The sequence below is a fragment of the Erinaceus europaeus genome, unplaced genomic scaffold (assembly GCF_950295315.1).
Source record: "Erinaceus europaeus unplaced genomic scaffold, mEriEur2.1 scaffold_476, whole genome shotgun sequence".
Lineage (NCBI taxonomy): Eukaryota > Metazoa > Chordata > Mammalia > Eulipotyphla > Erinaceidae > Erinaceus > Erinaceus europaeus.
This window is the reverse complement of record NW_026647282.1, coordinates 19,243-34,186: the sequence shown is the minus strand read 5'-3', so window position 1 is coordinate 34,186 and position 14,944 is coordinate 19,243. Positions and strand designations below refer to the sequence as shown.

Here is a 14,944-nt window from a genome sequence, read left to right as displayed (position 1 = left end):
CAAACCAATACTAATATATCTTAGGTTAATGTAACTATTGATGTTCGGGAATAACTTCAAATACATTGTGGGGTTTATTTTTTGAGTAATATTTTAGAGGTTATTCTTTAAGGAGTGGTATGAGGGACCAGGTGGTAGCATACCTGGTCAAGTGCACATGTTACAATGTGCAAGGACCCAGGTTTGAGCTCCTGCATGAGGAAAGCTTTGTGAGTGGTGAAGCAGGGCAGCAGGTGTCTCTCTGTTTGATCTCTATCCTTATCTTCTCCCCTCTTGATTTTTTTTCTATTCAACAAATAAAGATAATTTAAAAAGAAGAAGTATGAAGCTGGGAAAAGAGAAACCAAATCATGATCCAGAAGAGAGACAAAACACTTAAACCTGAGAAACAGGAGCAACTATCCAGCCAAAAGGATGAGAACTCTCCCTAAGTAACAATAATTCTAAGGTCGCTAGGCACTCAGTACAGAAGCAGTGGCTGACGGAGGATGGAAGTTGAGTTTAGACAAATTGTCCACTAGTCCCATTCACATGGAACTGTATGGAAAGCTGGGGAGACTTTTTGTTGTTGGATCTGTGTATCTTTTTCTGCTTTCTTGTTTACTGGGAGTGCAAGGGGCAGGTTCCATAAAGTGGACAGCACTGTAAAGGTAAATGTGCTGTGCAGTTATTATCTCCAAAAGCTCTGACTGCAATCAACTAGCAGACTTTACTCTCTCCTCCCCTTATATGGGACCATTCACAGCTCCATCCTTGCTTCGTCATAAGTATCTTTTGTGGAAAGCCAGCTCTGCCAGGGAAGGTGTACACCGCTGACCTGTAGTAAGGGCAGCAAACATGGAATAATAAAAACTTTAGACTTAGTTGAGTGCACATGTTACAATGCATAAGGACCCGGGTTTGATCCCCTGGTCCCCACCTGCAGGGGGAAAGCTTTGCGAATGGTTCTTCTTCTAGCGTTTGCCCTTCTTCCGTAGCCAGTCAACAGCATCAGGTTGAGCCTGATGTAAAGTTTCGAGACCTCCTTTGAATCTGGAGAGGTGGCAGTAGTTGACTATGTGGGTCATAGTCTGTCTGTAGCCGCAGGGGCAATTCGGGTCGTCTCTGGCTCCCCAGCGATGGAACATAGCAGCGCACCGGCCATGGCCTGTTCGATAGCGATTGAGGAGGGCCCAATCATAACGTGCTAGGTCAAAGCCGGGTTGACGCTTGCAGGGGTCTGGGATGAGGTGTTTGTTCTTTACCTCAGCTGACTGCCAACTCTGTTTCCAAGAGTCTGGAACAGAGAGGTTCAGTGTAGGTGTAGGGGACCAGATTGGGTGACGAGACGTCAAGCGTTGGACAGGGTGGGCGAAGATATCCGCTTATATTGGCAGGTCCGGTCGAGCGTAGACGTGGGAAATGAACTTAGATGATGCCGCATCCCGACGAATATCTGGCGGGGCGATGTTGCTAAGAACTGGCAGCCATGGAACCGGGGTGGAACGGATGGTTCCAGAAATTATCCTCATGGAGGAATATAATTTGGAATCGACCAAGTGGACATGGGGGCTGCGGAATCATACTGGGGCACAGTATTCTGCAGTGGAATAGCATAATGCCAGAGATGATGATCGTAGTGTGGAAGCGCTCGCGCCCCATGAGGAGCTGGCCAGTCTTGCAATGATGTGATTCCTCGCGCCCACCTTTGCTGCAGTTTTTATGAGATGTTTGTGAAATGACAGAGTGCGATCGAGAGTGACGCCAAGATAGACTGGCTGGGCTTCATGCCGGATTCTCGTACCGCCAAGCTGCACATTAAGCTCACGCGAGGCCGAGGCATGGTGTAGATGGAAAACAGATGATACCGTTTTGCGAATGTTGAAGCAGGGCTACAGGTGTCTCTCTGTCTCTCTGCCTTTCTATTCCTCCCTCCCCTCTCAATTTCTGGCTGTCTTTATCCAGTAAATAAAGATAATCAAAAAATTCATTAAGAAAAAAAAAGAAAATTGAGGGTTAGTTTTTTAATTTTTATTAGTGATTTAACAATGATTAGCAAGATTGTAAGATGACAGTGATACAATAGTCCCCAACATCAGAGTGCTATGTCCCATCACCTCTAGTGGAAGCTTCAGTATTCTTTAATCCCTCTGGGGGTATGGACCCAGAATCATTATGGGGTGCAGAAGATGGAAGTCTGGCTTCTGTAATTGCTTCTCCACTGAACGTGGACATTGTTGGCAGGTTGATAGGGAATTAGATTTTTTTAAGTGTCCATGTTAGCCCGGGGATACATAATCTATAAATTGGTCAGAATGTAACTTTTAATGAGATATTATTTGAAGTTTCAACCGAGAAATGAAGCTTAGAGATGTTCTTATATGTTGAATGGTGTATAGGAGGTTTTCAATAGAGACAGAAACATAGGTGACATTCTTTCAGACTCTGAAATCAGATATCTTGAGTTTAAAACCCATGTATATCCCCACCTGCAGGGAGATTGCTTCATAGGCAGTGAAGCAGGTCTGCAGGTGTCTATCTTTCTCTTGCCCTCTCTGTCTTCCACTACTCTCTCCATTTCTCTCCGTCCTAACAATGACAACATCAATAACAATAATAACTATAACAATGAAAAAAACAACAAGGACAACAAAACAGAAAATAAATAAATAAAATATTAAAAAAAAAAACTGGAGGTCCTTCGACACGTAACTTTACATAGAACTGCTTATCTGTGCCTCCAACTTTTCATTGGGCAAATGCAAAAGCATAGTTTCTATTTCAAAGGGTCATTATGAGAATCTAGTGAGATAAGGAATATAAAGCACAGAGCACAATGTCTGACACAGGGGAACGACTCCAAAAGTTTTTATCATCGTGATTAGTATTATCACCATTGTTATTATGCTTAGACATAATTACTCCCTCCAGCTATTTAGTTTCTTTCCCAAGCTCCTGCTAATCTTATATTTGATCTCCAGCTAGTGGATAATGGCTCAAGAGAACATTTTTACTAATAACAGGATTTGAGTAATTCACAACTGAATTCTTTGGTCCCCAAATCCAAAGTTATTGTTGCCTTCTTGTCTTATTAATAATATTGTGACATGGACCATTTATAAAGTTGTTTTAAAAATAAAATAGGTTATTTGAGGCCAGATATATGTTCCTGCTAAAATAGCTCTCAGTGAATCTATCAGTAGGCACTGAGTGAAAAAGCACTTTCTTAATCTGTCCCAAACCTGATTTCTCTCAATGGAAACATCTCAGTTCTAATACTTGGACAAAAGGGTTTCTCAGACTGTTCTACTCTGAAGTAAAAGTGAATCAACAATTTGAAGTAAAAAAAAAAAAAAAACAACAACTTTTTGCTCTTTATTTTCAATCTGTAAAGCCAATACTAACATATCTTGGGTTAATATAACTATCAACATTTGGAAATAACTTTAAATATATTGTGGGGGTTATTTTTTGAATAATACTTTAGAGGTTATTTTCAGAAGCCTTTAATAAGTAGAATGAAGCTGGGGAAATAGCATAATAGTTATGCAGAAGTCCCGGGTTCAATCCCAGGTCATCCATGAACCACACCTTAGCAGTGCTGTGGTAAAAATAAATAAAATGAAAACGTATTATGGTTTTGTTTCAGTACAATAGATTTTTCTTTAAGAAAATTATCTCCGTCTAGTGGCCAAACCATTATACTACAACCTACAACAAAAATTATAGATCACAGAGATGCTTAGTGGTAGAGCATAGGACTGGCATACAGAAGGTCCCAGGTTTTACACAAGGTACCAGATGTGCCATATCTGAGCAGTTATCTGGTGTCTCTGTCTCTCTTTCTGTCTCTGTCTATCTCTCTCTCTCACACAAAGATAAATCTAAAAAATGTCAAAGCTTGAGACTGGAAGATAACATAGTAGTTATGCAAAAGAGTTTTTAAATTTTTTAAAAGCGACTTAATAATGATTAACAAGACTTTAAGATAACAGGGGTACAATTCCACACAGTCCCCACCACAGAGTTCTGTGCCCCGTTCCTCCATTGGAAGCTTCCCTATTTTTTATCCCTCTGGGAATATGGAGCAAAATTCTTTATGCAAAAGATTTTTATGCCTGAATCTTTTGAGTTCCTAAAATGAACCTTATTATAAGTAGAGCAGAGCAGTGCTATAGTGAAAGGAAAAAAATAAGGATCAAGGACCCCAGAATAACATATGAAGCATTTTATGGCTTATTAATAATGTGCTTTATTTTAATATAATTTCAGAAATGTTACATCTTTTTACCTACAGAGAAATATTTATAGCGGAAGATATGTAGTAGACAATTTCTGAGTTAAGACTTGCTTAATTTGGGGACGGGAGATGGCCCACCAGGTTAAGCACTCACATTACAGTGAGCAGGGACACAGGTTCAAGCCCCCCACCACCACCCCCCACCCCCGCCCCACCTACAGGGGGAAAGCTTCACAAGTGGTAAAACAGAGCTGTAGATGTCTCTCGGTCTCGCTTCCTCTCTGCCTCCCCCATCTCAATTTCTCTGTCTCCATTCGATAATAAATAAATTAAAAAATTATATTTAATTATTTTCCCTTTTGTTGCCCTTGTTGCTTTTATTGTTGTTATAGTTATTGTTGTTGTTGTCACTGTAGTTGCATAGGACAGAGAGAAATGGAGAGAGGAGGGGAAGTCAGAGAGGGAGCGAGAAAGAGAGACACCTGCAGACCTGCTTCACTTCCTGTGAAGCGACTCCCCTGCAGGTGGGGAGCCAGGGGCTCAAACCGGGATCCTTACGACGGTCCTTGCACTTTGCGCCACATGCGCTTAACCCGCTGTGCTACTGCCGGACTCCCTATAAAAATATTTTTGAGAAAGACTTGCTTAATTTAACTGAAAAGGTGAATAAAAATATAAACAATTGAGTTTTACCCTTTTAAACCATGAAAAACTAAACAAAAATTTCACTACTATAGAGGCACTATTTATTTTATGCATAACAAGGAAAAGATATCCATTGCTTTATTTTAAAATATTGATTTACTGAGAGAGCGCCAGAGCATCAGTATGACATATTGCAACCCCTGTGCTTTACCACTAAGCCGAGACCTCCCAGCTCCTGACTGCTTTAAAAGTTTTACTGAATAAACATTGACTTGATATTAATTTATACTTTAAAATTTTTTTTATTTTCCCTTTTGTTGCCCTTGTTGTCTTTTTTAAATTGTTGTTGTACTTATTATTGTTGTTGTTATTGATGTCATTGTTGGATAGAACAGAGAGAAATGGAGAGAGGAGGCCATTGGTATTTATTGATATTATAGATATCAGATATTTTAATGCCATGATTCTAAACTTTAGAGTGTTCTGTTATATGGCATGTTTATGGTGATGCTGTTATTGTTTATAGGAGAACTTTTAGAAATTCTTACAGAGCATGTTTGGTTGTAGTTGACTTCTTTAGCTGCTGCTTATCTAAGAAGGTTTTTATCCTTCTAGTTTGAATGACAGTCTTGTCGCCATCTTGGCTCTACCTCCTTTTATTTTATTTGACTTGATTTTATTTTTTATTGCCACCAGAGTTATCACTGATGCCAGCACTATGAATCTACCACCTCCGGCAGCCATTTTCTTTCTTTTTTTTTTCCTTTTTATCCTTTATTTGATAAGACAGAGAGAAATTGAGAGGGAAGGGGAATATAGAGAATGAGAGAGAGAGAGACAGACAGACATTTGTTTCTGCCCTGCAGGTGAGAAGTGGGGGGCTTGAACTTCGGTCCTGGCACATGGTAATGTGGTGCTCAACCGGTTTTACCACCTCCTGTCCCCCAGTAATTGTATTTTATTACCTTGTTTCACTTACTATAATCACCTCAAGTTCCAGTAATTTTGTCCCAAAAGCCATGATGTCATCCTTTTAAAGATCAAATATATATATTGAGTATATATATTGAGTATATACATTGAGTATATATATTGCAGTTTCTTTTTCTTCTCATTTACTGGCAGGTAGTTTGGTTGATCCTATATTTTAGCCTATGAACACAGGGGCTACATATTTCCTTTCAAATGAATGATAAGGGGAAATAGTGAGCTACTGAAGGACTTTAAGCTGATAAATGATATGTATTTACATTTTAAGAAAAATAACTGTGGGGTGGAAACAAATGTAAGAAAATAATTTAAAGGTAGTTATAGTAATGTGTGGAAGAGTTGAGGCAATCTTTGTCTTAATATATTTGCAATGGGAATAAAGAGAGGGAACTGGGTACAACAGAAACTAGTAGTTACATAGTTATAGGCAAAAGGGAAATAATTCCAAATCCATAAGAGGAATGATATTGGTTATTTAGTGGGAACTTGTTAAATTTAACCCAAGTATTTATTGAATTGCTATGTGTTTACCTCACTCCATCCCCTCAAAAAGGGATTCTGTACTTGAGATTTATTCTTTTTTTAAACATTTGTTTTATTTATTTATTATTGGATGGAGAGAGAGAAAGATTGAGAGGGGAGGGGAGACAGAGCTGGAGAGAGACAGAGAGACACCTGCACACCGGCTTCAGCACTAGTGAAGCTTTCCCCCTGCAGGTGGGGACCAGATGCTTGAGTGTAGCATGTGCACTCAGCCATGTGCGCCACCACCTGGCCCCTTGAGATTTATTCTTTACACACTGGTTCCTTGCTGCGTGTAGTTGAATTTAAAAAGAATGATTTTGTCTTTGATTTGTTAACAAAAGTAATCAAGAACTTATAATGACCAGAGTGTGAAGTCAATGTGCGCCCCCCCGCCCTTGTGTACTTAAATATTATCACTATTTTTGGAAGTGGGAACCAGGTGTAAAATTTCCCACTGTTAATTCCCATGTTGAAATTTCCCTTTGTGATAGGCACTGGTGTTAAAGTGTTCACTACAAAGTTGTTTCCTCTTTTACAGTTTTGATGTGGACAATGGCACATCTTCGGGACGGAGTCCCTTGGATCCCATGACCAGCCCAGGATCTGGGCTAATTCTCCAAGCAAACTTTGTCCACAGTCAACGTCGGGAGTCCTTCTTGTATCGATCCGACAGCGATTATGACCTCTCTCCAAAGTCTATGTCCCGAAACTCCTCTATTGCCAGTGATATGTAAGTATAATTGCGGGAAACAGAAACAGGGATTCCCATGGAAAATCAAGTAATAAAACCCATGAAACTTTGCTATACTCTCCTCCAATTTAGGAAAAACGATAAATGGATACAAGTTGAAGATGAATAGATTAACTTGAGTGCACTGTTACTCTTGATAAGAAGTAGTATCTTTTTAAAAATAATTTTCTTATTTGTTATTAATAGTTGGTTACAAGATTATAAGATTACAATGTAGAGTTCCACACCATACCCACCACCAACATTTCATATCCCTATCCAATAAGCAGTGCCTTTAATTGATTAACATTTTTCATAAATGGCAAATATTTGGGTAAATAGCAAGCATTGTCTGGAGAAGTGAGAATTGAAGAAAAAAAAAAAAAAAGCATGTGATGAGTGAGACTGAACCCAGATCCTCACATCCAAGTTGGAAGTTTTATTGCTGCTCCACCTTTCTGGCCCCACAATTAATTTTTAAAGGAAATATTTACACTTATATATTAATTTATTTTCAGGGAGGACCTTTTAGTTATTAGGTCACATGAATATTTTAGAATATTTCAAAACACTTAAACTCTATTTGAAAGCTTTTTTTGATATTAGAATGGACAGATGTTAACATTAGTTTGCCAAATTACTGAGAGAACTTTGTGGTTTTTGAGTAAATTAAAAGCATTTTTTGAAAACAAATCACGGAGCATCAGGCAGTGGTGCACCAGGTTAAGCACGCAGCATAAAGTGCAAAGACCTTTGGAAGGATCTCGGTTCGAGTCCGAAGCTTGTTCTATAGTTGCCTATTAATTTTTAATGAGTACATGTTTATCATTAATTCATTGCGTTAGTTACAGCTACTCTTCATTATAAAATGACATCCTTTTCCCAGTGATCTTGTTTCTGTGCTATTTTCTATTATACTTTCTCAGGTTTGGAATTCAAGACAAATAGAATAATGAGGTCTTGCCCAGGAATTGGCAAAAGGATAGTGATGTTAACATAAGGAACACAGGATAAAAAATGGGCAACATGATGGCAGATGAAGGGTAATAGATTTGACTTAAACAAAGTGAACTCAGAGTGGGGCCAGGTGGTGGCACACCTGGTTGAGTACACATGTTAGAATGAGCAGGGGCCCAGATTCAAACCTCCAGTTCCCACCTGCAAGGGGGAAGCTTTATGAATGGTGAAGCAGTGCTGCAGGTGTCTCTCTGTCTCTCTCTCCTTCCCCTTCCTTTTGATTTCTGACTGTCTGTATCCAACAAATAACACAAAAGTGATTTTAAAAAATTTAAAAAATAAAAACAAAGTGAACATAGAACTATAGGGGAAGCATGACAAGAGTTAAAGGACAAGGGCAGAGCTGAGAAATAGTCCAGAGGATAAGGAGTGATGAGAAGAACCAATTTCCTTCTGTAATCACTAGGTTTGGGGTGACAACTAAGAAAAAGCAAAGCATCTTAGGGAAATAGAAGAAGAAGCCCAGTGGGTTGAGAAGTAAATTGAAAATAGAGATAACAGCTATTGCAGGCATCTCTGCAGAGGGCTGATAAGTTGAAGGAGAAGAGAGAATGAAGGCTATTTGAGGGAGAATTAGATTCAAGGGAAATTGTCTTTGAATTCAGGACACTTGAACTGAGCAAAGTGGATGTTAAATGTGGAGCTTCTGACAAAAATATGATCATGAGCACAAGCGAAGTGACTAACCTTGGCAAACTAGTTGGTACAGACAGTGAAGAAATCGCAACTAAGAGGGAAATGCAAATTTGGACATCAAGAAGTAACAGGCTTAGAGAATCCATGACTAATAATCTCTGTCATTAAAGTAAAAAGTATGATCATCAACATCTAAAGACAAGAAGAATGGGAGAACTTGAGAATAGGGGGAAAGAGTCTCTCCCTCTCCCTCTCCCCCTCCCTCACCCCCTCCCTCTCCCTCTCCCTTTTTCTCTCCCCACCCCCCAGGATTTACCATACTGGGCTGACATTTTTAGATAGAAAATGAGAGGAAGGGAAAGAGGCAAAGAACTAGGTAATGCGCATGGCAAAGAAGGCATCCTCCCAGATGAGTTAACTTGCCTGTATTTCTGGCCCTTTAGTACTTTTGATAAACTTTCAGAGAGATAGAGATAGACAGAGATAGACATAGAGATGGAGATAGAGAGATAGGCACATTTGGAGAAATAGTTCATTGTGCCTTGCTACTTCAGCAGTCCAGATTCAAGCCCCAGTACCACATGGGAGATGGAACCAGATGAAACTGGTTGTGTGGTTGGTTGGTCAGTTGGTCAGTCTCTCTGTCTGTGTCTATCTGCCTGCCTGCCTGCCTGCCTGTCGGTCGGTCTATCTATGTATCTATCTATCAGAATCAGTGAAAAAGTGACCCAAAGCAGTTAAATTCACATATGTGTAAAAAACCAGCTATGCTATGCTATACAAACACACACGCACACGCACACACACGCGGCAGTATAGGGGTGAGAAGAAAAATGTGATGGAAGTCCAAAGTTAATAATAGAATTCTTGGGAGTGGTAGCACTGCAGGTTAAGCACACATGGCGAGAAGTGCAAGGACCAGCTTAAGGATCCCGGTTAGAGCCCCCAGCTCCCCACCTGCAAAGGAGTTGCTGCACAAGTGGTGAAGCAGGTCTGCAGGTGTCTATCTTTCTCGCCCCCTCTCTGTCTTTCCCTCCTCTCTCCATTTCTCTCTGTCCTATCCAACAACAATGACATCATCAACAACAATAATGACTACAACAATAAAATAAGGGCAACAAAAGGGAATAAATAAATAAATATTTAAAAAATAAAATAAAATAATAGAATTCTTTAGTGTGTACTCATATCAAAAGATTTCTTCCTCAGTTTCCTCAGAGATGAAACAACCTTGATTTAGATAAAGTTCAGAGACAAATTAATTGACACTATTTTATGTAATGGATATATTCTTTTTTTCTAAAATTCTAGTAATTGATTTTTTAACATGGGGTATGTAGGTTGCTTCTTTTATTCTATGCCCGTGAGTAAAAATAAAATAAATTCATATATTTTATGAAAAGTCTGTAGTAGTTCATATTTAAGAAGTGTTTTTTCTTCTCCAAAGTAAACTTATAAGAATGACCTCATGTTCCTTGAACATAATAAAGAGTTTATTTATCTGGGAGGACTCACATATGAATGACAAATTCAATCAGACTATGATGCGATTTTATGTATTGTTGAAAAATACTGGCTTGACATACTCAGTTTTCCCATTCTCCATCAGTATTTACATTGAACCAAGGTTTATTTTTATTTCTTTTTTTTGCCTCCCTTTTTTTGCCTCCAGTGTTATTACTGGAGCTCATTGCTGGCACTATGAGTTCACCACTCTTCTCAGCCATTTTTTCCTCTTTTTCTCTTTCTCTCTCTCTTTATCTTTTCTATTTTATTTGATAGGACAGAGAGAAATTGAAAGGGGAGGGGGAAATAGAGAGGGAGAGAGTAAGATAGGCATCTGCAGTCCAGCGCTAGAACCCAGGACCTTCTGCAGAGTACTGTGTGCACTGAACCAGATGTGCCACAGTTAGCCCCCTGGATCAAGGTATCCTTTGACTCTTGAAAAGCATTCTCCCTAGGGGGCCTAGCAGAAGCACAGTGGGTTAAGTACACATGGCATAAAGCACAAAGATCAGCGTAAGGATCCCAGTTCGAGCCCCCAGCTCCCCACCTCTAGGGGGGTCACTTCACAAGCCGTGAAGCAGATCTGCAGGTATCTTTCTCTTACCCTCTCTGTCTTCCTAATGTCTCTCAATTTCTCTCTGTCATATCCAACAACAATAACAACAATGATAATAACAACTACAACGATGATAAACAACAAGGGCAGCAAAAAGGGAAAACATAGCTTCCAGTAGTTCAGGTACTGAGCCCCAGCAATAACCTTGGAGCAAAAAAAAAAAAAAAAAATTCTCCTTACCACGGAAATTAAAAATTCCTCAGAACAACAAAGTGATTATTGAGAGTGACAGAAGTAAGGAGGTGAAGGACAACTACCTGCTGACTTTGCTCATAGGTAAACTATAGATGACTAAAGCAAATGAACTTGCAGAATCAATCAACTAATTAATTAATTAACCAGACGGTCTCTTGTACAATGTGAGAACTAATATTGTTACTGTGGTGGGGTGCAGGTGGGGGGATGGGTAGAACTTTGGTGGGGAAAGTTGTGACTTATATGTACCAAGGATGAATATGGAAATGAAAATATATTTTGGTGTATATTCCCAGAGGGATAAAGAATAGGGAAGTTTCTAGTGGAGAGGATGGGATATGAAACTCTGGTGGTGGGAACTGTACAGTACCCCCTCTTACCCTACAGTCTTATTAATCATTATTAAATCACTAATAAAAATTAATAAAAAAGAAAGTGAAGATATTCATGAAATATGATAATTTTATAAAAACAGTCACATCACTAATAAAAAAACATTTAAAATGTAAAAAAAAAAAAAAAAACTATTGAGAAAGAGAAATACCTATTGACCAAATTAATTTGTGTGTGTCTTCCTATCTGAGTTAGGCCAAAGCAGTAAGGCCCCAGCTACAACAAAAAAATCTGAAAAAGAGATACTGATTCCATCAATTGTGGATTGAGGTCACTGTGCCAGTTGTTCTTACTTGCTTCTTATCCCAACCTCCTTTTCTCTATATATTAACACTCAAATCAAAACTCTTCTCCAATGTATTATACAATTAATCATCTCTAAACTTTAAATCTTAATAGTGGGTGAGGCAGATGGTGACATTCTGGGAGAAAGAAGAAAATTTATTTCTTTTTTTTAATATTTATTTATTTATTCCCTTTTTGTTGCCCTTGTTGTAGTTGTTATTGATGTTGTCGTTGTTGGGTAGGACAGAGAGAAATGGAGAGGGGGGAAGACAAATGGGGAGAGAAAGATAGTCACCTGCAGACCTGCTTCACTGCTTGTGAAGCGACTCCCCTGCAGGTGGGGAGCTGGGGGCTCGAACCGGGATCCTTGCACCGGTTCTTGTGCTTTGCACCACCTGTGCTTAACCCGTTGCGCTACCGCCTGACTCCCAGAAAATTTATTCTAGTGGAGGTGACCAAATTTATTTCTACTGGAGGTGACCAAGTTGTTTTGGTTGTCCAGGAAATGGCTCTGGTGCCTACTTAAAGGGGTTTCTATATTTATTCTCAATACCGACTGTATCTGCTTTTTTGAGTCCGATAAGGGGAAGTCACCACACTCTTAGAACAGCACTGTGTGGTGTTTCTCTGGAAAAGTTAAACTAGGGAGTATTAACAAACTATCCTCACTAAACTCCTGCAGTGTGAAACATTTAAAGGTTTGCTATTACAAATCTGAAGAAAATCTTCATTCAGAGCTGTGATTTTATTCAGAAAACACAAATCAGGAATGTCAGATGCTTGGCTTTGTTTCTCAGATTCCTGGCACTTTGTGATGTAGTTGAGGTCTTACTCACTGAACAGACTTCCTCATGTATCTATCTGCAGTGGCAGTTTTTCTCAAACTCTGAGTCTGATATTTTTTATTGCCTTCAGATTTCAGGGTCTTTTCCTTAGCTTTGGGGGGAATTTTATTTTATTTTATAAAATAAATTATATTTATTTATCTCTGGGGCTCGGTACAGGCATTTTGAACCCACTGCTGCTGGCAGCCATTTGACATTTTATTGGAGAGGACAGAAAGAAATTGAGAGAAATGGGGGAAGAGAGAGAGGGAGAGAGAAAGAGACACCTGCAAACTTGCTATACCACTTGTGAAGTGACCCTCCCCCTGCAGGTGAAGAGTGGAAATTTGAACCCAGATCCTTGCATGGGTCCTTGCTCTTTGTAATATGTTTGCTTAATTGGGTGCACAGCTGTCTGGCCCCCAGGACTTTTTGTTTCATTTGTGCTGCGACAACTACTGCATTGAAGTCTAGAGCTATGAAAGGCATCATATTGCAGCACGGCTTATTAATTGGTAACAGACAAGTTCAAAGCAGAAGAGAAAGAATCATTTCTTGTACCTCTGCATAGGTGAGAAGCTACATTATATGTGACAAGAAATCAGTTCAACAATTCGTTGAATGACATTGTCTCCTAGTCAATATTACGAATGATCCCAAGACTAAGCCCTACCAGCCTGTTGTTTCATCTCCTGGTAATGAAAGACTGTATACAACCCTCATGGTCCTGTGTCCCAGCATCCAGTCCCCCTTTGGGACTGAGAGGACCTCAAAGTGAATTTTTCTTTATTTCTGTTTGATTATTTTCTTCCCTTCAAAATCAGAAAACAAACTTTCTGGCTTATCAGTGAGGGAGCTAGGTGGTGGCACATCTGGTTAAGTGCACATGCTACAGTGCACAAGGACCTGGGTTCAAGTCCCTGGCCACCACCTGCAGAGGGAAAGCTCCACAAGTGGTGAAGCAATGCTGTGGGTATCTCTCTGTCTCTCTCCCTCTTTGTCTCCCCACCCCCTCTTGATTTCTCTCTTGATTTCTCTCCATCTCTACTGAAATAATTAAATAAATAAGTGGGAAAAAAAACTGTGTGGTCCGAGAGGTGGCTCAGTAGATAAGGCATTAGACTCTCAAGCATGAGGTCCTGAGTTCAATCCTCAGTAGCACACGGACCAGAGTGATGTCTGGTTCTTTCTTTCCCTCTCCTCTTTCTCCTCCTTTCTCGTTAATAAATAAATAAAATCTTTAAAAATAAATAAATAAAATATCCATCGGGACTGGGTGGTGGTGCACCTGGTTGAGCACATACTTTACAGTGCTCAAGGACCCAGGTTCAAGCCCCTGGTCCCCACCTGCAAAGGGAAAGTTTTGCAAGGGGTCAAGCAGGGCTACAGCTGTCTTTCTTTCACTTTTCCTCTCTATTTCCTCTGCCCTCTCAATTTCTGGCTGTCTCTATCCAATAAATAAAGATAATTTTAAAAAATAAAAATAAAATAATCATCAATGTATCCAATGATTTTCCCCATTGTTATTTATTTATTTACCAGAGCACTGCTCAGCTCTGGTTCATGGCGGTGCAGGGGATTGAACCTGGGACTTTGGAGCCTCAGGCATAGGAGTCTGTTTGCATAATCATTATGCTATCTACCCCTGCTTCCCATTGTTATTGTTGTTGCAGTTGTTGTTGGATAGGACCGAGAGAAATGGGAGAGAATAGGGGAAGACAGAGGTGGGGAGAGAAAGACACCTGTAGACCTGCTTCACCACTTGTAAAGCGACCCCTCTGCAAGTGGGGAGCCAGAGGCTGGAACCGAGATCCTTACACGGCCCTTGCACTTCGCACTATGTGCGCTTAACCAGGTATGCTATCGCAGGGTTCCCAGGGTTTTTTTTCGTTGCCTCCAGGGCTATTGCTGGGGCCTGGTGCCAGTACTATGAATCCACTGCTCCTGGAGGCTATTTTTCCTATTTTGTTGCCCTTGTTGTGGTTGTTATTGTTGTTATAGCTGTTGTTGTTGTTGTTGTTGTTTGCATAGGATAGAGAGAAATTGAGAGAAGAGGGGGGGAGACAGAGAGAAGGAAAGAAAGATGGACACCACTCAACCCCCCCTCCACAGGTGGGAAGCCGAAGGCTCGAACTGGGATCTTTATGCTGCTCCTTGCGCTTTGTGCCACGTGTGCTTAACTGCTGTGCTACTGCCCAGCCCCCAGATTTTGTTTTTAAAAGGCATTTATCTGATTTCTTAAGGCATGTTTTTTTAGATGAGAGAAGAGTTTTTGAGACTGTAGAGATGGCTCAGCAGCAAAGACATATAGCATGGGAGTTTCATAACGGATGCCCTAGGATCTATTCCCAGTATCACAAGTC

General features: G+C 40.0%; 1 protein-coding gene across 1 annotated transcript in view; it reads left to right on the top strand.

Annotated features, from left to right (window-relative positions):
• LOC132536277 (cAMP-specific 3',5'-cyclic phosphodiesterase 4D-like) overlaps nt 1-14,944 on the top strand; it is a gene marked incomplete at its 3' end in the record, with an annotated part of 77,219 nt that overhangs the window by 53,139 nt on the left and 9,136 nt on the right. The window contains exon 2 of the mRNA XM_060183900.1: nt 6,918-7,109. Coding sequence (XP_060039883.1) covers nt 6,918-7,109 — 192 coding nt within the window. The remainder of the gene's footprint in view (nt 1-6,917; nt 7,110-14,944) is intronic.